Source organism: Taurulus bubalis (assembly GCF_910589615.1).
Source record: "Taurulus bubalis genome assembly, chromosome: 18".
Classification (NCBI taxonomy): Eukaryota; Metazoa; Chordata; class Actinopteri; order Perciformes; family Cottidae; genus Taurulus; species Taurulus bubalis.
In genome coordinates, this window is record NC_136606.1 from 15,657,839 (window position 1) to 15,684,720 (window position 26,882).

The following is a 26,882-nucleotide window of genomic DNA, read 5'->3' on the forward strand; positions in this document are numbered from 1 at the left end:
CTCTGTTACTTCTTCTTTAGTGTTTTAGGCCTTTTACCTCAACAGCGACATCTAGTGTCTACACTCATACATCAAGAAACATTACTTAGACGCCTGGCAAAAATTGAAACAAAAATGTCCTTCTTTCTATCTAAAAGATCACATGAACATAGGCATATTTGTTGTTGTTATTTTGTTGTTGTAAGATGTATCAAATACATTTCAAAAATACTTTCAAATCACTCAAATAAGATGGAATAGAAGTTCATATCGTTTGGTTATTTTATGTATGATGGTGATTATGGTGACCACATCTGGTACACATCTGAGACAATTAATAATATTCAGAATTATGTTTAAAGCCAATGAAGAATACGGAGATGTAGGTCTAACATGTGACCACTAGGGGTAGTAAAATGTAAATGTACTACCCGCTCCACCTGGGTGGTGTTAAGGTAGACATGATAACATACTATAACATCCGGCAAAGATTTCTCAAAAACAAAACTAATATATTGACATGAGTACTAAACGGGAACTACAATTAAAAAAAGTATGAAAAACAATAATAATCAGGATTAATATCCCAGTTATTGCAATTGAGTGTGGGTTGTGTGATTTCTTACATTTGACAACCAACTTGAGTGCAGAGAAAACGAGTTTTATTTTGAAGGATAAAAGCGGAAGTCCAGTGTCGTCTCGCAGACGCACTCGCGCGAGTCAGCTCCCTAAACAAGTCACGGAACCGGCGGCTGGTTGCCAAAAAGTTGTTTTGTCGAAACCCGTTAAGATGCTGCCAATGTGTGCCGGTGGTAAAAGATGAGTCCGTTGGTGTGGTGGTCGAGAAGAAGAATATACGTTAAGGACTCTTAACTTTATTTTGCTGTGCGTCATGATTCCCGGCCACAAGTGACAGAGGAAAAAGTTGCTGCAACCGTTATTATCGATGAAACTTAACTGCAGCTGGATGGAGACGGAGGAGCACCATTAACGAGGAGATGAATTTCGGAGTCCCCGCCAACTCGCTGTTACTCTTCCGTGCCTGCGACGAGGGCGACTATGAAACCGCCCGCGGGGTCCTGGAGCCCGGGGCCCCGAGGGAGTCGGGTCGGCAGAGCCGGCTGCGGTCAGAAGCGGGGTCCGAGTGCCCGAACCCCGCGGACATGCTGCCCCTGGTGCCGGTGGACTCCACGGACGAGGAGGGCAACACCGCCCTGCAGTTCGCGTCGGCCAGTGGGCACGAGAACCTGGTCCGGTTTTTGCTACGAAAGGGGACCTCGGTGGAGAGCCACAACAACTACGGCTGGACCCCGCTGATGCAGGCTGCGAGGTGGGGCTTGAAGTACACACCAAACCCCATTAAAAACATCTGGCCATTGTATTTGACATGACATGCGTCTGATGGTGAATTATTTCAATCGTAAAATTCCATGACTTTTCCAGGTTTTCCATGACCGTAAGAACCCTGTCATGGAAAACCTGGAAAAGTCCTGGGATTTTTAAAATGGTTATTTCCAGGTCTGGAAAAGTCCTTGAAAAAATAAAATTCCCCAAAAGTTTTGGAAAAGTCATGGAAATGTGTTATATTCATGTGTTCATGTCGTCATGTGTTTAAAAGAAAGACGCTCAAAATATAAGCAGGCATATATACAGGCATCTATATAAATGTTTATTCTTTTAATCAAACTATTGTCTCTCGTTCATTTGTGTCATTTAAGGTTACCTGTTGCACAATCTGCTAATGAAACCAGCTTCGTGGTTTGTAGGTATAACATGTAGGCGTATTCATGTTGATGTAATGAAACGATGGTAACACGTAAAGTGTCATGAAACTTTGACAAATAACCTTTTGAGAAATCCTTCGTTCAGTCTTGCTGTCAAACTGGTATGCAGTTTCCAGCCTTTATCCTTCAGCATACGTGATCTTTTCATCAGAATCAGAATCAGAAACCGTTTATTGCCAGGAATGTTTGCACAAACGAGGAATTTAGTTCGGCGGAAGGTGCATACATTAGACATTAGACAAGACAAACAACAATCAACGACAGCAACAGTGCAATGGTGTCTAAATCAGATAAGGATAAAGAGCTCAGACAACAGATAACAATTATATAAGTGTATGTTAAAGTGACGTGTGTGTTTAAGTTAAAGTTAAAGTTAAGTGTATGTGGCATGAGTGTTTAAATATGAAGTGTGCAGTGGAGTGACTGGTAAAAGGAGAGAAAGGAAGAAAAATAAAAATAAATTCATCATAGTGCTCTATTCTTTTGTGTATATTTATATATATATATATATATATATATATATATATGCGTTTATATTTTACTTTATTTTTATCTTATTTTATTTGTATATATCTTTCATCCCTGTTGTTTCTTTATACATTTGATCTTTTATCTTGTGTGTTTATTTGTATCTTCAAGTTGTACGGCGCTACTATGACAAGAAATTTCCCCTTGGGGATTAATAAAGTATACATCTATCTATCTATCTAAGCAGGGCATTACATAGTAGAAAGAGAAAGAGAGGGAGAAGCCTGTGATGACAGTCGTGAAAGATGAGGACATCTGAAATAATCCATAATTCTCACAATAAACTCTACTGATTGTAATGCAACCTTCCTGTGTTTTTGCTTCCAATTTGATCGACACACACAAGCGACCGGGAAGGTCTGGATTTGGGGGCCTGTCTCTGTAGAGTTTGCATGTTGGTGTGGACATTCTAAAAGATCTTTCCTCTTATTTTAAAATACATATAATATATATATATATATATATATATATATATATATATATATATATATATGTATATATATTCCATGTTAGGTATACACTTTAAGAGGATTTCCCCCAATTAAGTGTGACATAACTGGCGGACCAGGCCCTCTCATTTTAGATTAGTCAAGTTCCACTCTCTATCTCATTCGTTGTCTCCAATTCTCCCCCCAGGTTTGGTCACCTGACGGTTGCCCACATCCTGTTGGAGAACGGGGCAGAGATCAACGGACGCAACAGGCTGGGCGCGAGTGTTCTCACGATGGCGGCCCGCGGGGGACACACTCATGTGGTGAAGCTGCTCCTGGAGAGCGGCGCCTACGTCGATGACTACGATCACCTGGCCATTGCTGCGGAGGCGGTCTCAAACGGCAACAACAACAACAGCTGCAGGTCTGGGACGTTTTTTAGGCATTTCGCCTCAATTCAGTTCGCCTTTGAATAACACCCACAGTCTTCAACTGTTTATTAATCCTTCTCTTCCACACAGCTCGGCTGGTTTCGGAGGTGGTGAAGGCGGTCCAGGAGGCGGTGGCAGAGAATTCATGGACATCACAGCCCTGATGGTGGCTTCTCAGCACGGCCACGAGGCCGCGGTGCGCCTGCTGCTAGAATGGGGCTCTGACATCAACTTTTCCCAGAAGACCACTGGCTGGGGACCTCTAATGGTGGCCACCCTCAGTGGGAAGGTGGGTCCAATGGATTGGTGGCTGGTTGGAGAGATAAACAAGATGGACGGATACCACATTTACTTGTATTTACATCTTGACACGCGTGACTTTGCCTCAAACACGGTTGCAGCACGAAGGCATATGAAGTTGTAGCTGCTGGAACATTGTCTTTGTTTTGAGTAACCGGAGCAGCTGACAGATGAAGTTGTTGTGTGTTTGAAGGTGGCTGTGACTCAGCAGCTGGTGGAGCGTGGAGCCGACCCAGACAGGGTGAATGTTCTGTCCAAGACGGCCTTTGAACTCGCCATGCAGCTTAAACAGAGAGACATCAAGGCCTATCTGGACTCCATCACCACGGTCCGACCCCAGACCGGTACGGCAATCAATCAATGCACTTCACTACATGACACAACATCATAATGGTACTGGCAGTGAGATTGGTAGATGAAAATAAATCAAATCTAGTCCAGCTCAGTTCCATGTCGTGGCATGTTTCGCTGCTTCTATCACTTCCCACACATATTTTAACTTTTTTTTTTTTTTTTTGTGAGAATGTGTTGAATTCTTAGTATTTTAGTTTCCATTTTATATATTTTTGTATGTCTTTTACAGTTTAACAGGATCTGTCTCTTCCCTGTTGTGTGTGTGTGTGTGTGTGTGTGTGTGTGTGTGTGTGTGTTGCTGCCTTGAACTGCAATTAACACGAATGTGAGAGCGAAACCAACAGTGGTAGCTCTCAGCCTCTTTGATGTCTGATAGCTCTTCTCACTAGTAGCTCAGTTTTCCTGCACAGAACATTTTTCATATGACCTCAACGTCTGAAATCAAACCCAAACTCACTCCTGTGAGTGGTGAATGTATCAGTAATATGTATTTATTGACATGAACAGGTGATGCTGAGCTTCGTGGCGTATGCCAAAGTAGGGCTGTCGTAAACCAGACCTCTCTCTATTGTTCTTAGCAGTGCTCTTTTCTCCACAGACGATGATAGGAGGAGACCAGATGTGTTCAGTGCGCTCAAGTTAGGTGAGTTAATTTGAATACTATAAGGATGCAGCGAAACTTCAAGTAAACTGCATTTTGGTTGTTAGATTAACAGGTGATGCAAAAAAACACAAACAAGTCAATTTGCTTATTCATGTGTGTGTGTGTGTGTGTTGACTCAGGAAACTCTCAGCTAGTCAAGGAGATCTTGGAGGAGGATCCCACTCAGGTGAATTCATCCAATCAGGAGGGAGCGTCACCTCTGATGATAGCGGCAGTGAGCGGTCAGCTAGAGGTGGTGCAGCTGATGGTGGAGAAGAATGCCGACATAAACAAGCAGGACGGCGTCCATGGGTGGACCGCTTTAATGCAGGCGACCTATCACGGGTAAGAAGGACATGCTGGCGTCTTATGGGAAACTTCAGACGCTGTCGTTGATCCTTTCCCATTCTTTCTTCTGTTCTCTCTGTCCCCCTCCTCCTCGCAGCAATAAAGACATCGTCAAGTACCTGTTGAGTCAAGGGGCGGACGTCAACCTTCGAGCGAAGAATGGATACACAGCGTTTGATTTGGTTATGTTGCTGAACGACCCAGGTACTATCCGCACTATCGCCACTTTGTTTTACAGCCTTTTGGGGAAATGGGCTCAGACTAAACAAACAATTCCTCCCTAATAAACTGTAATAAATAGCAGGATTAGCTAAATCAGATTTCCACCATTTCTTAAAATAGCAGTGTCCTCTTGATAGCTCATTTGACTTAATGTAGAGGGTTAGAGGTCCTTAACGTGAGTTTTAAAAATTAAGCACGAAGTATTCATAAGCATCATTTTCCAAAATGTGGACAATCTATTTGGGAATTAAATATTTCAGATGTTAAATTGACTGAATTTTAGAGCAGCTGAAATCATAAGTCGATTAATTGGTTATTCAGTAGACTGAAAATCCATTTCCATCAAAATGGAAAAAAAAATTGCGAGTAAAAATGCTAGAAATAGCCTTGAAATGTCATATTTACTTAAAAAAAGAAATGCCCCTAATTTGAATAAGGGGCATTTTATTGTCAAGGGAGGTTGTGTTTCTGTATGCTTCAGTGTTGTGTGATATGGCATGAGAGATGCCTGCTCACATCATTTATTCTTTAAAATTGACAGATTTAAAGCTGAAATGCTATTGAAAGGAAGTTTATATCTTGATATTAAGTAGACTGTTGCAGACGACACAGTCCGTGGAGGTGGTTTCCATTAATGGTTTCACTCAGTGAGTCCTTATTCATTCATTGTGTGTCTCCTCTGGACGTTCACAGACACTGAGTTGGTGCGACTGTTAGCATCAGTGTGTATGCAAGTAGACAAGGACAAGTCGAAGCATCGCAGCAGAGCCTTACTGACTCGCTCTAAAAGCCGACAGTCCCTCAACAACGTCCCCGTGCCACCTGACGACAAGGGGGGCCTGAAGGTAAAAACATGATGTAATGAAGTAGGGACAAACCCATATCACATAGTACTGATTCATTATTTATACATTATTTATTTCAGATGTAATCCACATAATCAAGTCAATTGGATTTTAATAAAATGACTAGATGCTCTAAAGATATTAGGGGAGAAAAATAATAATAATAAGCTCCCTCTACAACTCTGCCCCGTTACATGTCCGACTTCACCCCCTTCCAGTCCTGGTGGAGTCGGATGTCCAATCGGTTCCGGCGGCTTAAGTTGACTCACACCCTGAGACACGGCCTCTCGTCCAACCGCCTGGCTCCATTTCCAGACGACGCTGAGCCGTCACTGGATGCCACGATGAAGGCGAATAGGAAGTCGGCGGCCGCGTCTAACGGAGAGCCGGCACCAACTCCGGCCCCGGCGGGGAATGACATCAGCACGGCCTGGACGGGCACGAGCAAAGACACTGGTGAGACAGAGCGACGATATTATCATGCAACATGTCAGAATTTCAAAACAATGTATATATGTGTGATATTATAATTATTGATGCAATAATATGTTTATCACTTAAATGTTGTTGGTGGTGAAGGTTGAGCTAATTTTAGCTGCTTTAAATAAGCTACTGCTAGTTAGCTTGTGAACTCCCACCCACAGAAAGGAATCAATGAAAATAATAATACTGTACATCATATTAAGCAGTAAGTGGAGTAAAAAGTACAATATGATAGAAAGTAGCATGAAATGGAAATAGTTAACTCCAGTACAGTATTTGATAGAATGTACTTAGTTCCTTTCCGCCACTGACTTTGCTTATGTGTTGATCCTTGAATTTAGAAAGATGTAATGCATGACATGCATGACAAGATGTGGTGGAGGGAATGTGACTGATGTTCAGTTTTTTCAGGTCTTTGCAGGGTAAACTCTGAAAAGGAAGACTTCCTTATCACCACAATGGTAGGAGCGTTTGATGTGATGTAAACTAATCTTCTTTGTACTTTTTTTGTGCTGACAATGAATTGCCTTATAGGACATCAGAAAGTTAGCATGCTTGGCTGAAACAACGTGATTGCTTCTTTTGCCCTGTGTTTTTATACTTTTTGTAATTATATTTAGTTGTAAAGGTTTGTGGTTTTGCACCCCAACGTTTATGGTTGTTGTTTTTTAGTAGTGGTGTAATTGTATGTATTTCCATGTCCTCTAGCTCAGAAGTGGTGCGCCCTTGACCCGGCTGCCCAACGACAAGCTGAAAGCGGTGATCCCTCCCTTCCTTCCTCCGTCCAACTTTGAACCGTGGAACTCGGATCGTTCTCGTCTCCTCGGGGACGGAAAGAGCGAAGCGCCCCGCCTGCCCATGCCGCCCCAGAGGAAGCTGAACAGCAGCGGAAACTCGGATATTGTGAGTGTTTGTGAGCGAGAGATGCGCTGCTGGTAAAAACCCTTTCTAAATGTTAGTCATCATTCATAAGTCTTTTGCGATTCACTCCTTCTCTCTCTCTCTCCTTTTTAAATGGCAGACATCCATCAGTCGCGTGGTTAGCAGGTCCATTAAGTTTCCCAGCATACCCAAGGGGCCCTCCTCCTCCTCTCCTTCAAATTCTGGTCACTACCACTCCCCCCACTCCTCCGGAGGCTCCAATGGAGTGGCAGGGATCAACCGGGACTCTCATAACCGCTCAGGTTCATGCAAAACGCAGACAGACACAAACATACCCGGTCCAAATGGGAACGTAAGCAACTGGTTTACACGCTCTTGCCTCCTTCCTCCACTAGGGGGCAGTGCGGACAGCGTTCTCTCCCAGATAGCGGCCCAAAGGAAGAGAGCAGCAGGTCTGATGGATGCAAAGGTCCAGGCTCCAGAGAAACAGCACAGCCAGACACAGATTCAACCCCCTCTGCCACCCTCAGCGCCCGGCATGCCGCTGCCTGATGTTAACCTTCCTGAGATCCACTCCCACCCCAGCCTGGTGGCCCCCGACATCCACTCCAGAAGGGTCTGTGTTGTGCTTTCCTTTCTGTCGTTACTGTGTATATAACAGCCAAAGTAAAGGCAGTGCCTCCTATCACGTCAGTGAACCGGTGCTGCTTATTTCATATTGTAGAAGATGGAGTTGAAGAAGAGACCTCAGTCGGGGAATTCCTCCACATCCAAGAGCACGTCGCCCACTTTGACTCCATCTCCCTCCCCAACGCCCAAGCCGCCCGCTGGGCCGGGAGACTCTCTGTCCTCCGCCTCTTCCCATCCTCGCTCCAAGAGCAGCGGTGGCTCCAGCAGTGGAACCATAACTGATGAAGGTGAGACATGCAGATTTATCCAGCAACCGAAATCCTTCTTCTGTATGCCACAAAGTTCACAAGCATCAATTCTACATTTATTCAGCTTTTAGACCAATCATTTAAATGCTTGTGAGAAAGCCAGAAAGCAGTATTCATTGATGTGCACAACTATTGACTGTAGTTATTTTTAATACAATGACTGGTAGTTTTTCCTGATTCTTGATAACTTAAATTGGATTGTGCTCCGTGGGCCTTGACACCGAAATAATCGAGACACTAAATCTACTCTGGCCGTGAATGCCAAGTTTCATCACTTTTCCTTCCATCACATAATGTGTTGTTTGTGTTTTTTTTCAGATGAGCTGTCTGGCATTTTGAAGAAACTTTCCCTCGAGAAATACCAGCCAATATTTGAGGAACAGGAGGTATTCTATCTTTTACGTCAGAAGGGAGTTCCAAAGCAGTTTTCCTTCAGATTGATTGTGTGTCTTCTGCCTTATTCTTTTTTTTTTTCTCCTTCATTTTGAGTCATGAGTTCTCAGTGTGAAGGAAACTGCTTTCCCTTAACTTCATCACTGAACTTCACTGCCTGAAAGGATCTCATGGACTACAGTGCTGTACTCATATTAAAAAAAGACAATTATAGATGTTTAATTCATTACACATGTTTTATACAGTGTTTTCAGTCGGTGTTTCTCTTTTCTCTGCTTCCAGGTGGACATGGAGGCTTTCCTGACTCTAACAGATGGAGACCTGAGAGAGCTTGGCATTAAAACGGACGGACCCAGACAGCAGATCTTAGCTGCCATATCAGAGCTCAACGCTGGAAAGGTGCATTTGGTTAACTTTATATTGTGAATCTCTGAAGAACCTTTGCTCCCAGTGGTGTGTTTCCAGGGATCTCTATGGGCTGAGGTTATATTTGTTTCCACTTGTAGTTTTCCTTAGTATAACTCAACATTATATCATAATAAACTGCTAACATCTTGAGATTGGTAGAAATACTTTGAACATTCATGGAAATTGGAAAACGGAGCTACTTACATTTGGTATCAGAAGGACATGATATGTGAAAGTATAGCGGCGTCATCTGTGCCTGCAAATGTTTACTGATGTGTTTACAATGTTTAATGGTTGTTGTTGTCTGCCATCAGGGTCGAGAGAGGCAGATCCTTCAGGAGACCATCCATAACTTCCAGTCGTCCTTTGGTAGCAGCGCTAGTAACCAAAGACAACCAGGTGAACCACGCTGTGAGTGTCAAACAAATGAGCTGGGAACTTGGAAATTAGAGCTCTATTCACACAAAGACAACATCATAAGCTGTCTCTCCGCCTCTTTATCCATTTATCTCTTTCTCTCTCTCTCTCTCTCTCTCTCTCTCTCTCTCTCTCTCTCTCCACCTTTCTTTACCAGCACCAACGGGTTGGATGAGACATCAGGTTCGTTCCCCCAACAAAAGATAACCCAGCAGCCCTGACGCCCAGCAGGAAGTACGCCAAAGGTACTTAAGATAAGAGTAAAAATGGCGGTGACCTCTAGCCAAGGCACGAATATTAAGGAATCTTCTGGAGCCGGTGTCCCAGACCACTAGTGGCGTTAATGCAAGAGGAGGCCGCAGCCAAACGACCACATAGACCCTGATAACCGGCCTTTGTAGAACCCGCCAGGACCAAGCGCCATTAAAGTATTCCTCCCGTGGATCCTAAAGCAGACGAGGTGTGACCGGCTGCGTCCAGCGCCCTGCTGCTGCTCGACAAAGCACTCGATGCGTTGCAAATTATGATTTTTGTTTTGTTTTTGCCACAGCGATACGGTGGCCACATCTACTGCGAATGCAGCGCAGAGAGGTTAGAGCGCAGAGAGGTTAGAGCGCAGAGAGATTAGAAAGACGACAAGATCAAACACACAGCGGAGGGAGAGGGAGGCGGGAAAGAGCCGAGGGAGAGGTTATTTTATCCGAACAAATGTGAAGGGTACAGCATATGTATTGTAGAAATGCCACGGTAAGTCAGGAGGCAAGGAGAGATCATGAGCCTAACAATAATTTATCCAGTAATGCTGTGATTGAGACTTCAGAGCAATTGTAATGACCAAAAGGGAGCAGTGATGAGGAAAGAGAGGGAGAGAGAGAGAGAGAGAGGGACTGAGCTGCTTCTATGTCTTTGCCATTATACGAATAGATCATTTTTAGTCAAGACTGTGCTGTCATGAATAAATAAACATTACAATGATGCAATAACTATGTTTTTTTAATGTTTTAGATGTTAATATTTTATGAGCCGCATCAATTTAGTTTGAAAGAGAAGCATAGTTTCCATGGAGTCTGTCAACAAAGCTGGCCCAATGGAGCGTGACGTCATTCCTAAATATTAGGTGCTTTTGATCCATGTCTTTAATCCAAAGGATTCAGTTGATGATTGATGACACGCTGATATCCTGTTCGTTCATGTACTGCGGTATATGAACGCACAAAAGAAAGGAATCTGGGTAATAAATCAAATCACTAAAAAAACAAAGTCAAATCTGTGTCCATGGTGAAAAATAAACTGAATACAAACTATTCATTGGTGCTCAGGTTTAATAGTTAGAAAGCAGGTTTTACGCCCAGCTTTTCTTGTGTGAACTCTTTTCACAAATCACAGCTGACGTGAAAACCATCTTCCTTCCACAAGATGGCAGTGAGTTTCCATTGGTGCAACACATGATGGCTGCACTCCTCCAGCTGTCATGTTGTTCTGTGAAGTTTAGCTCCTGATTGAGGTCTCTTCTTCATCTCACACTATATATAGATAGCAACCTCTGGATGAAGACTTGTTACGTTGTTCTCTGACAAATGAAAAGTAGAGTTCATCCACATTAAAAGCTCCCTCCTTTGAGAACACGTTAGCCTCTCCAGCCGTACCGGGTCTGGTATGACCAGTAGTTTAGACCAACACACAAAAAGGGCTGCTTTTTCCCTTTCGGGTTAACACATTCTGCACAGTGCAACTCAAACATCGCAATGAAGTAACAACAAGTAAAACAATGTTGGGCGGGGCTTTAAATATGAAATACATGTTGAGTACAATACACCCTTGTCCATGTTGGATGTAGTGTTTAGTTTTTAAAGGCTTCTGTCGCCACGTGAGCACGATCAGCTGAGAATATGTGTTGGAGGAGGGAAAAAACATGACCATTGAAATCGTTGTTGAAATCATTATTGATGACCTGGATATAGACTGGCCCGACAGGCAGGCGACAGGGTTCCTGTAGTAGAGTTTAATGAAAAGCATCACTCAGTGGAGGAAAGCTTGCCTCTGCAGGCCCTGTGGCAGATTGAGTGTTCAGATGTACACAGAAAGAGAGAGAGAGAGAGAGAGAGAGAGAGAGAGAGATCCATTTGGAATATATTAACGTCCCTGTGGCATGTGCGCGCCAAATGGAGTGACTCATTCAATTTCCTCCCAATTGATTTAATTCGCATGCGGTTTTGATTGGGTTGAATAACATTTAATAATGTTGTTTGTAGCTGTCAATACAGTGGAGTCATCCGGCACAGAAGGGCAGGGGTGATGGTGCGTTGCAGAGGTGAGATAGATACCCGGAAAAAGCAGTTTCTGTAATGAATACATACATTTATTTCCCACTGACTACTTGTAACTAACTGCGACTGGTAGGAGCCCGGCGGCCTCAGCCAAGATGTCTGCCTCCTCCCTGAAAGTGGTCCCCTGTCTGTGGTAACGCTGCTGGCTGCGGGAACCTGAGTCTGTCTGAGTTAAAGCCGAGGTTGAAATCCCCAGAGAAGATAAATGTTTCCCTTTTTTAATTTTTTTCAAAGTGCCAGTTTTCCAGATCTTCATTCTATAGCAGTGCCGACTCCTCAGCACCGAGGGCAGCGTCACACAAACCTAATTATACCTGGTTTATTGGAATAATCTCCCAAGGAACAGTTATAGTCTCAACATAATAAGCATACGAAAATATATTATATTGTCAATAATGTTAAAGAACATTGAAAAGTAATTTTGCGTATGACCATTTACCGAAAAACGGGCCATTTCATTTAAAAAATACTGCATAAAGGAAATTATCAGTTGGTAAATCATTTCACCACAGTGGTTGAAAACAACTAAACAAGACTTCTGGATTGAGCGCTAAACTTAATGAGCGGTGGTGGTGCTGCGCTCCGCCAGGTGTTTGCGCATGCGCGTGGATAAATGTAGGCGCAGGGACACATTTGAGCCAAGTTGCCAGATATAAATTGCCAGATATACATTTCCCCGGCGTTTGTGTGTGGGTGAGGGTCTTCTCTAAAAGCTTAGGTCCCATTTGCTAAATTCACTTTGTGGCCATGGCCTCTGGCTGTACACGCCAGTGCGGTTTCCAGACGGGCATAACCGAGGGCACTGGCTTTATGCGCGTGTTGTTTGCCTGCTTTCCACATCAGAATCCCACAGTCAACACTCCTCCCTCGCAAACTTGTTTTTTCCTCTCTCTTTTTCTGCATACTTCACACACACAAACGCAGATAACAGGAACAGCGCCACGGGAATACAAAACAGGACGGAGGGGATTAAGATCGGAGAAGAAACGCAGCCTCCTTCCATCCTGACCCTTGTTCTGACCCCAACATGAACTTTGCAGCATCCAAATCCAAATGTCGACAAAAGATTATCTCCCACAGAGTCCCGTAACACAGTTTCCACTTTTAGACCGATTGACACAGCTCTCCCGATGCGGAGATGGACGGACACGTGACGGCAAAAAGCACGAGTTTTAAGCGCTTTTTTTATTTAGCTTTCGGCTCCACTGGGTGATGTTGCCTTGTTGTTGTTTGTCATCAGCGAAACACTTACGTGCTCACTGCAATTTGAACTCCACAATCAATCGATGCTCCTGTCAGCTCGAATGGAAAAAAATCACTAATTCCCACCTGCTTGACCTCATTCCAAGCAGGATCATCCGAGACCTGCACGGCCCTGAGTCCCATGAGTTCGTGCATTATTTATTTTTTACGGTTGTTTGGTCAGATGAGTTCGTGCATCACGGGCATTTATAGTCAATTGTCTAGTTGTGCCCCGGATGTCAGTTCCATCGTGTTATGAGATCAAAGCAGATCCACCGCCTCTCCATCCTCCAACTGCGGCATGAAACACTTTGAGGTCAGTGTGCGATGTGTTTGGTCCGGCATTAGAGGAAGTGAATGAACTCAAAGAGTGGAAACCACGCTCATGTTTTTTTTTTTTTTACGTGGATATCTGCGCAGTGAGCGTCAAAGCACGAGCCCGGTTTGACCTCACGACCTCTTGAGCTGGCCGTGTCCATTAACAATGATCTGCTGTCATGGATTACAACACCGTTCTTGCTTTTGCCAGATATGAACTATTTCTCCCTGCGTTGCGTTCAGGGCCATCTGTTGCGCGGAGGTTGTCGTAAATGTAGAACAGCAACTTCCACCACATTTTGTCATCCGGGTCTCTCACAAGAGTACAACCGCCTCTCCTTCAAACATAATTCCAATAACTGTCATCATAGCTGTGCTACTGCGTTAGTTATGTCTTCAGTTGTCGTTTCCAATATCGACCGCATCATCAATTATGGATGTCCATTTAGAATCAGACTTGTCACGTGACAGCTCTGAAACCCTGCGGTGACGCAGACATCTTAATCAATGAAAGATGCACTGCTGCAGCTGGCGGATGGCTTTCAGGCAGTCATATTTGGCTCTGTGCTCATTGTTCTGAAATGTGTATTAAATCACACACACACACATACACACACCTGCCGTAAGCACACGTGCGTGCACTCTCACACGTGCACGGTCGCGTGCAAAGGTCTGTCCGAGCAGCAGCAGCAGCGCTCTAAGCCGGAGCTAATCTGGAAGCCGCTCGGGTATAGTGTAGTGTTTGTGTTGGATAGTGGATGTGCATCGATTCTAAAGCTCCCTGTAGCTTTAATGGCAGCTACTGAGAGGTTAATTGGACCTCAGGACCTCTTCAGATCCCCAGATCCACCTGTCACAACAAATACAACATCGCTCCTGATGGACACCTTGATACAACGCCATGGTTGTTTTGGGGGGAATTCATCTCTCGCCATATGACTTGAGTCTTATATCTTTAAATATTTTTGATTTTACAGATATGTGCTGTATGTGAATAATCAATGATCAATCTGATGAACTCAGAACTGATTTTACTGTAAGATAAAGTTGTAATTTTAAGAAAATTGTCATTCAGTTGACTATTTTCTAATGCAGGCCTTCCAGATGTTATTGTTAGCATGTATTATTTGTAGTTACTGTGTCGTTTTCATTTGTTGCTGTTTGCTCTATTACAAAGAGACACTCCAACAGACACTTTTTTTAATGGTATTTTCCATTGTTATGCAATTTCATATTCATGTATCTTGTCGGGCTGCCAGGTCTCTCGATAAGCAAAAGAAGAAATGCATATTCTTCTTCCCTCGAGGGCCTTTCTCAACTTGTATGTGTGATCGTAGGTGGCACAACACCACCAAGGGGATTGTCCTCTGTGGTGTCATCCTTATTTAAAGACACAAAAAAAGTCAGTCAGAAGCTTGCATGGGTTGTTGCTCCACATAAATACACAAGAAGTAATGGTGTACTTGACGGGAGGGTGGCGTCTGACTGTCCACTAGGGGGCAGCACAGTGGACTGACACACAAACTACACACACATTAGGACTATCCCTGTTTCTGCTTCAGTGACGAGATCATATAGGACAGTGACATATACTGTATTTGGTAAAGTTTGACAAGAAACCATGAAAACAAAAACGTGTTTAAAAAGCAAACAATACAAAGTATTCCTTTACAAACTTAAAGTACCCAAAACAACTGCGATGGTTACTAATTTGGAACAGATCACGTTTTTATCATTTCATTGATCAATTCATTATTAAATCAAGAATCCGAATTTGAGAAGAATGTAATCGCTATCAAGGCAACCACATTGTAAGAGCACTTCCGGTAATAATAAAACCGTGCAAACCTTTTAACAAGTCTCACGCATGTATATTCGACTCCGATAGTTTAGGACACGTTACAATAACTTAATACTATGAATATCTAGCCCAGCAACACTCAAAATGACACAGACTAGTCCTTTCACACTCAACGCGGTGTCACTCTTACTCCCGAGACCCCACTACGCCGGTAGATCCGAGCCGCGATCATGCTTTTGTTTTGAAGGGCCTGATCATCTCATTTCCGGCGTAAATCTACCGAACTTGACGCAGCCGCCAAATCAGTCCCGCAGAGCCAACTGGACTCTGAAAGCTACGTCCATACACTTCATTATTCGTTAAAAAAGAAGACCAGTCCCGTCCAATGTGGTTTTATATTCAAGCACAGCAGCGTTTGTTGTAAAAAAAAAGTGTGTTTGTCTTTTAGGTCCGCAGCTGCCGTCGCTTCCCCGGTGAGCGTCGGTGTGGATCTGCAGCTTCGTGTTTTCCTCTCGCTTGAACCTCGCGTGTGATCCCGCCCCTCGCGCTGCTCGGGAAATGTGTGTGTGCTGCGCGCGGCTGCGGGCTCGGGTCGGGTTGGGCTACCGCTACTTTCATGCGCTCCTCGTAAATATACAAACTGGACACGCATTATAATGTATTTAAATCGAGAATACACGTTATTTAATACAGATAGCGGAGTGATACAACGGGACGTGTTCAGATGATTTTAGTTGCACAAAACCAAACGAGCTGTGGGCACAGACTAAAGAGAACATCCTTGTAGCCGCCACTTCTTAATATTGCATATTAGGCTAACCTACTTACCAAAGTATGCACAAATAAAGAGCCACCATGAGAAAAAAAGAGTCATCCAATTTGTATATATTCTACTTTATACATATACATATAAAAGCAATTGCCACCAATATTAGAATTCCATATAAAGATTGAAAGTTCGTAAATCACATATTCAGAGAGTACCTGAAAGCGGCACAGGCTTAGCCGCGTGTGTGCACGCCGGCGCGCACGCGCGTGTGTGTGTGCGCTCGCTCTCTCGCGCTCTGTTTGCGAGGCAGAGAGTTGCGTGCGAAGAGCTCGACATGTCATTCAGAGGAATCCGCCACCTGAAACGCGAGGAAGTGAAGGCGACTCAATTGGGTATAAAGCATCAGCCAACATCTGCCGCGAGCAGTGCAGAGCTGATGAAAACATCCGCGCAGCGCACACAGGACCTCTCCGCTTTATCTCGCTTCCCGTGGATTTAATCATTCGTTACCGAGTCGGTGCACTCGGTGCATCTCTTTTTTTGCACTTTAAGTGAATGTGACCCCCACAGCCATCACGATACTGGAACTAACTGATATCCCGAGGGATTTGGGGTCAGTGCTTCTTCTTCTTCCTTTTTTTGTTTGTTAACGTTTTCGCGTGATTTTATTTGTCTTCAAAGCCTTGTTATTTTATTTGTTTATTTGTTGTTTGTTTTTTTATTGAGGGATCCGCGGCTTTGCTAAATGTCGATTCGATGAGTCGCAGCAGTGTGCTGAGCTCCAACTGTATGGAGATTGTTACTGAGCCGTTGACCTTTCTGCTGCTAATTAACACACTAGTTTGTTGAGATTTGAACTACAGCTTAATTGGGTTTAATATGCTCTATGTGGATGCATGCGGGGATTTACTGCACACACCCACCTAAAACATAAAAAATGAATCATAATAATAATAATGACTTGAATGCTCCCTGTCCTACATGTGTTAAGTTGTAGTTAACGTCCTCTCTGTCTCCTACGCAGCGCACCTGTTACCTCCACGGAGCGCGAGATCATGATTCCTCCGGGAGACTGCATGTACGCGGGGAGGAAGAGGAGGAAGCCCGTGCAGAAACAGTTAAGGAGCGATTTGTTAAATCCACGGTGCCCCTTTCCCCCGGTTACCATACGGCCCACTTGCAGGGCCAGTTCTCCTCTCGCCACCTTGTGATTTTGGGAAGTTACAGAGGTGTACATGTGGCGGTGTCGGCTCCAGTTGGTATTGGGGATTTTTTTAAATTTGAATAATTGTAGCACAGAATAACCGGTTATGATCTCATAACTGGCAGATAGCGAGCATATCACACACACTATTAATAATATTAATTAACTACTTACTATAGCTTAATATTAAACGACCATATGTGTGTATTTGCTTCCCTCTTGATTCCTAATTATTGTCAGTGACATTGAGCATATATTGCTTTTTTTTTGTACTTCACACGTGCATGTTTTTAGCCACAGGCATAGGAGTCAATCATGTGTTGGGCAGAATGTGTTTTTGGTGTCCATAGTTTTCAATGTAGAGGACAGTATTTAGATTTATTTTTTGGGCCCTCTTGTCAGCTGATGTCATGAATAGTGAGTATGGTTATATAATATTTAGGGGAGGGAAGTGGTAATTTAACAAGGCCTGTGGCATTTATAAAGTTTTCATGTTTTGCACTGCCTCCGCCGCTCATATAAAAGGAAGTCTTTGCCACATCAAATCAATACTGCTTGTGCACTGGGCATGAATACACTTGGAATTGTAATCTGCTAGTCATGCCACGAGATATATTTAGGACTTTGTTTAATATTGAAATAATAAGGCTGTTTTGAGTACTTTTAGTTCTCCATGAATATTGTAGAACTCACAAGTGAGCAGAGCGAAGTCAACTTTGGTTTCGCTGAATAATCCGATCAGACCTTCACACTCAAGATGTTTTTCTGTTGTGTGTTTTTGCAACATTTATGCATGCACCAGAATAAATCAGAGTCCGGGCACTCGTGTTAAAAAAAAACATATTCTGTCTGTCCGATCAGAAACTCTCAGCTGTGGAAATTGGAGCTGACCATTACATACGCGGCTCATGTTAAGTTCAGCTTGTAACGCTGTGGCACCCCATTCTAAAACACACAAATAACTCGGTGCCTAAGGAGCATTTCATATGAGAGGGACTGAGAAGGAAAAAGCAATAAGTCCAATACCTTTACCATCAGGAGTTGATTTGAAGAGGGGGAGCAGCCGCAGTGGCTTTAGGTAAATACAGATATATTCCTGTGAGGTGAACCGACAGGATTCACAAAAGATATTCTGCAGGGAGGGAAACACAACTCATTGTTTTTGTCTTGTTGTAAAGAGACAAATGTTACTGCCAAATAAAGAGACTTGTCCTTTGAGTAAACACAAACTATTGGGGTGCATTGGGTGCTGGGGACGGACGATTCTAAAGGAAATACAGGTGGAAGACAGGGGGACGTGTGAGGTATAAATGAATTCATAATAACGCTTCTTTTAATAATTGGGAGCCTTGTTTGTCACATCGATCCAAAAAATAAATAATCAAATAGTCACACAGTATGAGTCAGGCATTGCTCCACTTCTTGTTTTTGCTTGTGTTTAAGACACATTACATAAAGGGTTTAACAATTTATAAAATGTATATTTGTAATAATGAGAACGTCTTTTTAAATTGTTAAAGTTTGTCCCGACTAAAACACGTGATGTCGCCGAAGCTGTTCTTATTTTACTGAGTGTGTGACGTGTGGCGGTCTCAGCCGCGCGTCCCGATGCCCATTTAACCCCCGTCTCCGTGTCTCCCCTCTGTCCGTCTCGCCATCAGGAAGCCGTCCTCTGCCAATGAGAAAACCAACCCGTCCAAGCGGCACAGAGACAGGCTGAATGCGGAGCTGGACCGGCTGGCCAGCCTGCTGCCGTTCCCCCCGGATGTCATCTCCAAGCTGGACAAGCTGTCCGTGCTGCGCCTCGCCGTCTCCTACCTCCGCGTCAAGAGTTTCTTCCAAGGTAAAGGAGGTCGAGGGGGCGACGTTCGTAGTGGCAGGTGGAGCGGCCCGGGGCGCTTCGCTTTATGTGTGCCTGTCTCTGAGTTCAGAGGGAGTTGTGAGTTGATGTGTGGGGTTAATAATGTGCTATGTGCTGCTGGAAATGGGCATATAGGTCAATGTTGTGCAGTTTTGATAGATTTGTATTATCAAACTGACCCACGAACAAATGTGAAGCGACTCTAAGATAGGACGACACATATCTATGATATAAGAAAACATAAATACTATTTTTGCAATATTTTCGAAATTGTCACTTTAAAGATATTCTATATCCCTTAAAAATATTTGTTGCCTCATAAAAATTCATAATTCTTTAACCCTCAAATGAGTCAAACTCTTGTGCAGAATGGGTAAGAGTTCCCTCGGCTTACAGGAGATGTTCTTTTCTGCGTCGCTTTTTCGGGAAACACCGTCACGCCATGTCATGCGTTAACCGGCACAGCAGAGAACGTGCCTCTTGTGCCTCTGTTCTCTCGTCCTCCCCGTGCTGAGTCAATGGGGGTTTCTGATGATTCGAGGAAGGTAGCGTCACCACAGATGCATCGTTTTAGTTTTTTTCCGGTTCCCCTTCCCTTAACTCCCTATCACCCCTTTGTGTGTTGTAGCTGCATGTAATTAAAAGCTAAATTGAGGCACACTCTTCCCCCCCACACAATCCACTGAATGCTTCCCTTCCTCTCCTCGTGTTGCTCCACAATGCACTTCAAATATTCATGGGGCCGCTTCAGAACATATTCCGTTGCCGGTGGCCTCGGCGGCTGCCTCATCAACTCAGAGGCTACTGGCCCAGCTGGATGCGACAGCTCTAAGACAAGAGGTAGTTTTATTTTTTTATATATATATATAAAGAGCAAAGAATAAGCATCTTCCCCCTGCACTGAAAGGGAAAATGCTTGTGATGAAGTAGACGGGGGCTGCAGGGAAGCCGCACAGAGAGGTCCTGTGAGGCGCTCTGTGTTCCTCGTCCCGGGGGTTGAAAGAAAGTCCTCATGGATAGCCGTTTTCTTGGAAACGTCAGCAAAGGGATTTATACAGTTCTGACCAGCTGAACGTTTTTCAGCCACAACCTCTTTGACACATGTGGCTCTCCTCTTTCACCTTCTGCTCCTCTGATCCTTGCAGCGGCCTTAATCTCCATCATCTGCTGCCTTGGTTTGGCATGGCACCAAACAACTGGCATCCTGTTGGCCGGCGTCATGTAACTTTACCCCCCCCACACACACACACGGTTACTCGTTTTACCCCGAATGCTCATGTAGCTTAGCCATCACGCAAAGTTGCAGTACAGGTGCTAATTGGACTTATCAAAGGGGGCCGATAAGAGATCACGCAGAGATAAAGACCACAACCGCTGCCTCGGTGCAGGAGCAAACGGATGAGGTTCGGTCACGTGGGCGATGAGCGCTGAGCGGTGGTGTTTCTTAGCCTTCTGTGCTCGTCTTCCAAAGCGGTGAAGGCGCTATAGCGTTTGCGGTAAAGGTGGTCGTCCATCAGGAATTATTATTTCTATTCTGAACTCTTGAAACATGCATTAGTGCAAAAGCCTCTATTTGTTTTTGCCAACACTGCTGGATGTCTTGTTATCAGTGGCAGTAGTGACCAGCTTAGCTGGATTTTAATGCTACACTAATGAGATTAATCAGAGTGGAACACGGTGGATTTGGTTCTGTATACAGCTCGGCCCTCCCTCTCTCACTGGACTCTCAGAGCCGCTGATATTTAAACCTGGAGCAATGCCTCTTGCAAACAAATCCAAGATGAGCAACAAGTACATAGCCACATCCTTCCTGCGGTTTGGAACAACAGTCATAACCTCTTTTTTTCTTTCCCTTCTCTTTTGAACACTGAGTCAGTGTTCAAAAACATGCTATGAAACCCAGTTAAGTTACATTTGCATTTATAAACTGTTTTCTGGAGAAAGAATGAAGACTTTCCTGCTCATATTGATGCAGTTCTCCTTTTTGTCCACCGGGGGGACGGTGTGAAGTTACTACAGTCATGACTGATGTCCAATTCAGTTAGTTGTGATCAAGGGGCCACAGGGTTGGACTGTACCATTTGTTTTCTCATTTTAAAACAGAGATTCACTGGCTTGATTTACTAACTACACAGTTGAAGGTTTAGAGAAGAAGAGGAGGAGGAGGAGGAGGAGGAGGAGGAGGATCGTGTGGCAGGTGGTTTCGGGAGCACACTGAGATGCTACCGGTTGTCTCTGTTGCGTGACTGCTCAAGGGTGGAGCAAAGTGAACAGTATGTACCTATGCACTTTATGCAAATACACCGCTAGGCTGTGTGTGTGTGTGTGTGTGTGTGTGTGTGTGTGTGTGTGTGTGTGTGTGTGTGTGTGTGTGTGTGTGTGTGTGTGTGTGTGAGTAAATAAAAAGCGACATTAGACAGAGAATCACTTCAGCCAGTTTCCCTTATTCATCATATTCCATGAGGTTCAGCTGCGATGCGCTTATGGGCACAATGAAGTACGTGACCCGAGATGACTCCATGTGCTATTTCTATTTTATGCACTTTGACATCGACTAATTACATTTTATTTCCCATTTAAATTTTGTATGGAATTTAGTTTTGTCTGTCTGGAGGATGCAAATGTCCACTTGTGAAAATACACGTTTCACAAGGATGACATGTATATATATTTGGATATGAAAATAAATATTGCAAAACTCACAACCCCCCAGTGGCTGAGATCCATTTCGAGGGGTTCAAATTCAAACGGTCATAAACTTTCTTGCAGTTGAACTATAAAAACTGATTATTAATGGACAAACATGTGTCCATTACTAGTGTGTAGTGATGCAGCTACAAACAAATATATAATAAAATTAAAAAATCCAAATCATCAGTTCATAGCCTACGGTCTTTGCCCCATGTTTTTTTGTGTAATTTTCATTTTAGGTCAGGGTATCTTTATTCTCAGCGTTTCTAGGCAGATGCCCAAGCGAGTAGGATCATGTGTGTGTATGTGTGTGTGTGTGTGTGTGTGTGTGTGTGTGTGTTTGTTGTGAGTTGTGTGTTGTGTGTTGACAGTCAGCAGGCTGCAGTTCCCATCTCTTCCATGCTCGGTCTCTGTAATTGCTGAGCTTGTTAAATATTTACCCTCAGGATTAACTATCCCTCCTCCTTTGTCTTTCTGCCCGATTGCCTTTAATTCTCCTCCAGTCTGTTTTGTGCGATTGTGTTTCATTGCTTTTTGTCTCATTATGTGAAACTCAAATTTAGCTTTGTTTCGTATATTTAATCAGGTTGCGGCCGTACTTTCAGAAGGGATCAGGTAACTAATGGCAAAATATTTCCTCTTTAATTAATTTGTATTATTGCTGAGGAGCTGTTTATTTTTGTCTTCCAGTGGCATAAAAGCAATCATGATATCTTGTAAAATATCTGATTTGAGTTCAGTGTGTCAAGGAAATGGGACGTGCACCTTTACTCTTTATTCCTTTCCTTTCCTCTTCCTGTGTTCCTGCACTAATATGAATTGAAAGAGGCTCCACCAGAGAGAGCAGAAGTCAACGGGGCTTGTGATGAGAATCAGATGGGAGTTCCAAGGCAGAGGACCTGGAGACCGCATAATAAAGGACAGACCTCTTCCCTAACGTTCCGCCTGACGTGTATTCATTGCACTGCTCTCGGCAGTAATATTCGCTGCTGGCATGATATGTATCTCATGGGGTCCAACGCGGTGTTGATGTTCCCTTTTGTTGGTTTCGAGTGTGTATTGTGGTCACATCCTCGGCTGCTGTGTCTCTGATAAAGCAGAACACTCTCCAACAAGAAATCTTTGAGCAAAGTAAACTGTTAAGCTTGTGAGCTTGTGACCAGATGATCAGCAGTTCATGTCTCCAGAATAGCTGGATCAGTTTCAGTTGATTGTTTTTGGAAGAGATCATGGGTTTGCATTGACATTTAACCCGGTGCAACGGGTTGTGTGTGTGAGAACGTTGGGCGTGTGCATCGTTACTCGGCACGGTGGATATTTTTGACTGTGTGCGATGAGGTGTGATAGATTTTCATTTTGACGGCGTCTGTCACCATCGCAGCTCTTGACCCACTGATATCTGATCGCAGTGATCAGTATGTCTGGTATATAATATATATATATATATATATATATATATATATATATATATATATATATATATATATATATATATAATCCTTTGGTATATTTCCTGTACTATAGCTAAACTCCATCATTGTATCCATTGCAAAATAATACATAAACCCCCCCAAAAAACACAACTTTACCCTTCTTCATTTACACTCCCGCCTGCATAGTTTATGCATAGTTTTCTGTATTATCTCAAAATAGACCTACACACTGACCTCAGCGAGACATCAACCACCTGGAAACCATCTGTATGACTTCGGTGCTGTATTGCTTCGCTCTCAGTAAATGATCCGCCCTGAAAATCATTACTGTCTCGCAACATCACAACTACCCCTGAGGGTGTAAATGTATCCACATCGCAGCAAAGTGTATTCGTAAGTTTGTGTGTGTGTGTGTGTGAGTCTGGTAGCCCACGATTAAAGCCCCACCTTCCGTTTGGTAACTTGGCGTGCCGATCGCTTCGCTGCCACGCAGAATCCACACAACGGTGTTTTGGACCGGCGCTCTGCATCTGCGTTGCCCTCGTCTCCGAACGTGCGGCAGCCAGTTTCGGTACGCGTGTTGTCTGCCTCTAAATGCTGGGTGAGCTTTAATAAAAGAGGAAGAGAAAGGCCACAGAGCCCGCAGACTCACGGCAGGCGTACGCCACTTGTGACGTCGGCCAGCAGACAGGAGACGGGTTTTGTAACAAACCCCGCCGTCGCGCAATAGAGGAAGGAGGGCGAAGCAATTCAGTCTGGATCCATCTTCTGGTTTTAAGAGAATAACCGGACAATCTGTGTTAATCCTCTTCATGTCCAATCTGTGTCAAATCCAGTCGATACGCGGGCACATCATTCCCAAAAAGGGAAGTGCTGCAGCGTGATCGCTGTTTCTGACTGCAGTCTTTGCTCAGGGGGTGAAATGTGTATCAGGTCACATTATAGACGGACTTTGTGTTTACTAAACTCTCAGTGACCCCACACATTTTCCTTCCTCAAACCCAAAGGCAGACAAGACTGTCGGGCAGAGGCCATGACGAATCAGTGAGCTGCACGGACTAGAAATGAAGTGAAAAGGTTCAGCATTAGAAAGGTCAAGATGTGGTCAATTCGCTGTTGTTTTGAGTTTCTGAAACAAGATGTCCCGCTCTTGAAACTTCTGCTGAATCGTGGACTGCTGCCCATGGTTGTTTCGCGTTGCAAAATGTTGCCGGGAGATTGTATCGGCAGCTTGTTCGGCTTCTCTTAGCCTCCTTTAGTCTGTTCCAGTGCAGATCTGTGCCTGTTGGTGCACCAAACTCAAGCTTGAGACAAACACTGCAGTTAAAACACACTTTTGAGAATATGATGATTCACTTTCTCCCTGAGATTTAGATGAGGAGATCGATGCCACATATCATATCAAGCTTTGTCCGGCAGCCACTTAGCTTAGTTTAGTTTAGCACAAAGATGCATTTACACCTAAGTTTTCGTACGGATAAACAAACAACATAACATGATAATTAGTGAGCTTTGGCAGTGCTAGTAGGCAGAGTTCGTTACTTTTGGACACGGTCAGGCTAGCGGTCTTTACTCTAAACCAAGATACTAAGATAAAAAAAGTAAATGTCTGTAGACACTTGTTTACTGACCATCTCCTGAGAATCCAAATAACTTAACTCGCTAGCGGCCTGTTCGGTTGACCTGTAACACTATATCATGCGCTCCCAGGTTGCGACTATGCACCGAGCGCACAGCTCATTAACCCATTTGTTGCATCTGTCCATACCTTTTTGGAAGTGAACACTCAAACTCGCCAAAGGTCAAAGCCATTGACCTTTTCATTCTCCCCCGTTGTTTGACCCAATCACACCCTTATGGAGGGATTAGGAGGTAGAAATCACCAGGAATCAGTGAGACTTCTCGGGTAATTTGTCTCAACCTGACGAGCTGTGAATCGACGCTTACGTGCCGATTTCTCGGTGGCGTAGGGCGATTACACATTTGAGTCCTCCAGCACGCAATGCTTCAAAGCCTAAAGGATGCAAGGACTTCAACCCGTCAGCCCATCATATCAGTTAAATGTCATATGTCACAACAAGCCTGAAGACGAATACAAGTAGACTGGCCAGCGCTGTGCTGGTGTTGGTAGCACGGCATCTCCAGTTCACCCGGGGGGCTGGTACATTACAAGGCCTTTACACTGAGTAATGAAAAGGGGATGCCAAGTGGACAAAAGTGGCTTTCGTGATTATCCTATATATATATATATATATATATATATATATATATATATATATATATAACAGGTCACAGTCTACGATTTCTTTTGACAGTTAATTAGATCATTTAATAGCTTCTCATCCCGATTCACATCGCTAAACCCTGATAAGACCCTGTGATGTGTATTGATTAAGAGCATCCAGGGAGATAATAGAGCACTACATCCTAATCTGTTTGTGCGTGTATGCTGTTGAAGCAGAGACATTTGCTCTTATGTGTGATTGTCATCATCAAATTGGGCTCCAGATTCACCCTGTCACCCAATTTCTGTCCCCTGTGTTTCATTAATTATTTGTCGTTTTTCTCTGCGACCACGACTAACACTCCTGTGTCTCTCTCCTCCTCCTCCTCCTCCTCCTCCTCCTCCTCCTCCTCTTCCTCCTCCTCTTCCTCCTCCTCCCCGTGGGGTTCTGCTCTTCTGTTTGTTTCACTGACCTCTGTGAAAGAAAAAAAATCACCTCTCATCTCCATGCGCTCCATGAAGAGTGCGTGATCAGGCTAAATGCCAGTGCTCAGGCTTTTCTCCTTCCTCTTTCCTCCACATGCGATGTCTGTAATTCCGTGCTACGGGTTCTATATACAAGTGTAGACGTATGGCCGCTTAATACGTTTCCAGTGTAAATGGTAATGTCTTCTCACTGTTATGACTAACTTAATACCCGTGCTCAGCCTCTTATCATTCCTGTCCGTTACTTTGGCATGCTAAAACCCCGTTCATTTGTCGTGAATGTAACACAGAAATAGGTCTAGACAGTAAAGTAATATACTTACAGTGGTGAAAAATAACATTTAGATCCTATGCAACAGTTTAACTTATAATTTGGTCATTTTTATACTCGTGATTGGGTCAATATAGCAACATTGGGCTAACTTCCCCAAGGACCCATGGGTAGAACCATTGACAATGCTTTGTTTGAGTTATTATATAATAGTATTTTTTTTCAATTGGGATTATATACCCAAACTGAAATACAGTCGGCTCTATATAGTATGGTTGAGAACTGTTATAATCTACTCTCTCTCTTTTGCAATACATTTGAAACGGTTTTAAGATAAAATTTGAGCTTTTTATGTCTAAGACTGGGTCAAAACAGCCATTTTAGTTAAGGAAACTATTACAGATTTAGACCCAATGTGTAGATAAAACAACATTTTATTTTTTTGTGTATCATAGATACACGTGGTTCTGCTTGGTTGAGTTGTGTTTGTGGAAATAGAACAATTTCTAAAATAACATCAAGATCATCGTCATACATTTGCAATTAAAATGTGTTATTTCCTTTATTGCAGCTAACACACAGTCCCCACCCGCCCAATGGTTCCATGCTGAATTGCACATTAGTTGCATGTCGGCTCACTCTCCCACCCTCTTGCATGTATGTTTTCCCCCTCTACAATAATCAGTCACACAATAGCTGTTAACTAGCGCGACAGGCCAACCACGCTAATCCCTTGTATGTGTCGAGAACCATGAATGGAGAAGCCGCCTTATGCATTTAGGGTCCTCACAGCTAACTCATTAGTTGCTTGAATCAAAGGCATGACACTGGCTTTGTCCCTGCCTGGCCTCTCGTGCCACAGACACTGA

At 43.7% G+C, this 26,882-nt stretch overlaps 2 protein-coding genes across 2 annotated transcripts in view; both read left to right on the forward strand.

Annotated features, from left to right (window-relative positions):
• The first annotated feature begins 849 nt into the window (after positions 1-849).
• Positions 850-10,396, forward strand: anks6 (ankyrin repeat and sterile alpha motif domain containing 6). The gene is made up of 18 exons (XM_079234060.1): positions 850-1,309; positions 2,928-3,146; positions 3,244-3,442; positions 3,647-3,797; positions 4,406-4,450; positions 4,591-4,795; positions 4,896-5,002; positions 5,714-5,865; positions 6,084-6,321; positions 6,760-6,809; positions 7,057-7,251; positions 7,370-7,532; positions 7,626-7,846; positions 7,955-8,147; positions 8,487-8,554; positions 8,844-8,960; positions 9,284-9,380; positions 9,544-10,396. Exons 1-18 carry the CDS (start codon positions 978-980, stop codon positions 9,591-9,593), a joined length of 2,802 nt encoding a protein of 933 aa, XP_079090186.1. The 5' UTR covers positions 850-977; the 3' UTR covers positions 9,594-10,396.
• Positions 10,397-16,898: 6,502 nt separating this feature from the next.
• Positions 16,899-26,882, forward strand: part of ahrra (aryl-hydrocarbon receptor repressor a) — a gene marked incomplete at its 5' end in the record, with an annotated part of 55,645 nt that continues 45,661 nt past the window's right edge. The window contains 2 exons of the mRNA XM_079233915.1: positions 16,899-16,960; positions 18,709-18,890. Coding sequence (XP_079090041.1) covers positions 16,899-16,960; positions 18,709-18,890 — 244 coding nt within the window. The remainder of the gene's footprint in view (positions 16,961-18,708; positions 18,891-26,882) is intronic.

Coding starts and splice junctions, on each gene's coding strand:
- anks6 (XM_079234060.1), top strand. CDS start 978: ATGAATTTCGGAGTCCCCGCCAACTCGCTGTTACTCTTCCGTGCCTGC. Junction 6,810..7,056: donor ACTTCCTTATCACCACAATG/GTAGGAGCGTTT, acceptor CATGTCCTCTAG/CTCAGAAGTGGTGCGCCCTT. Junction 7,533..7,625: donor GGACTCTCATAACCGCTCAG/GTTCATGCAAAA, acceptor TTCCTCCACTAG/GGGGCAGTGCGGACAGCGTT.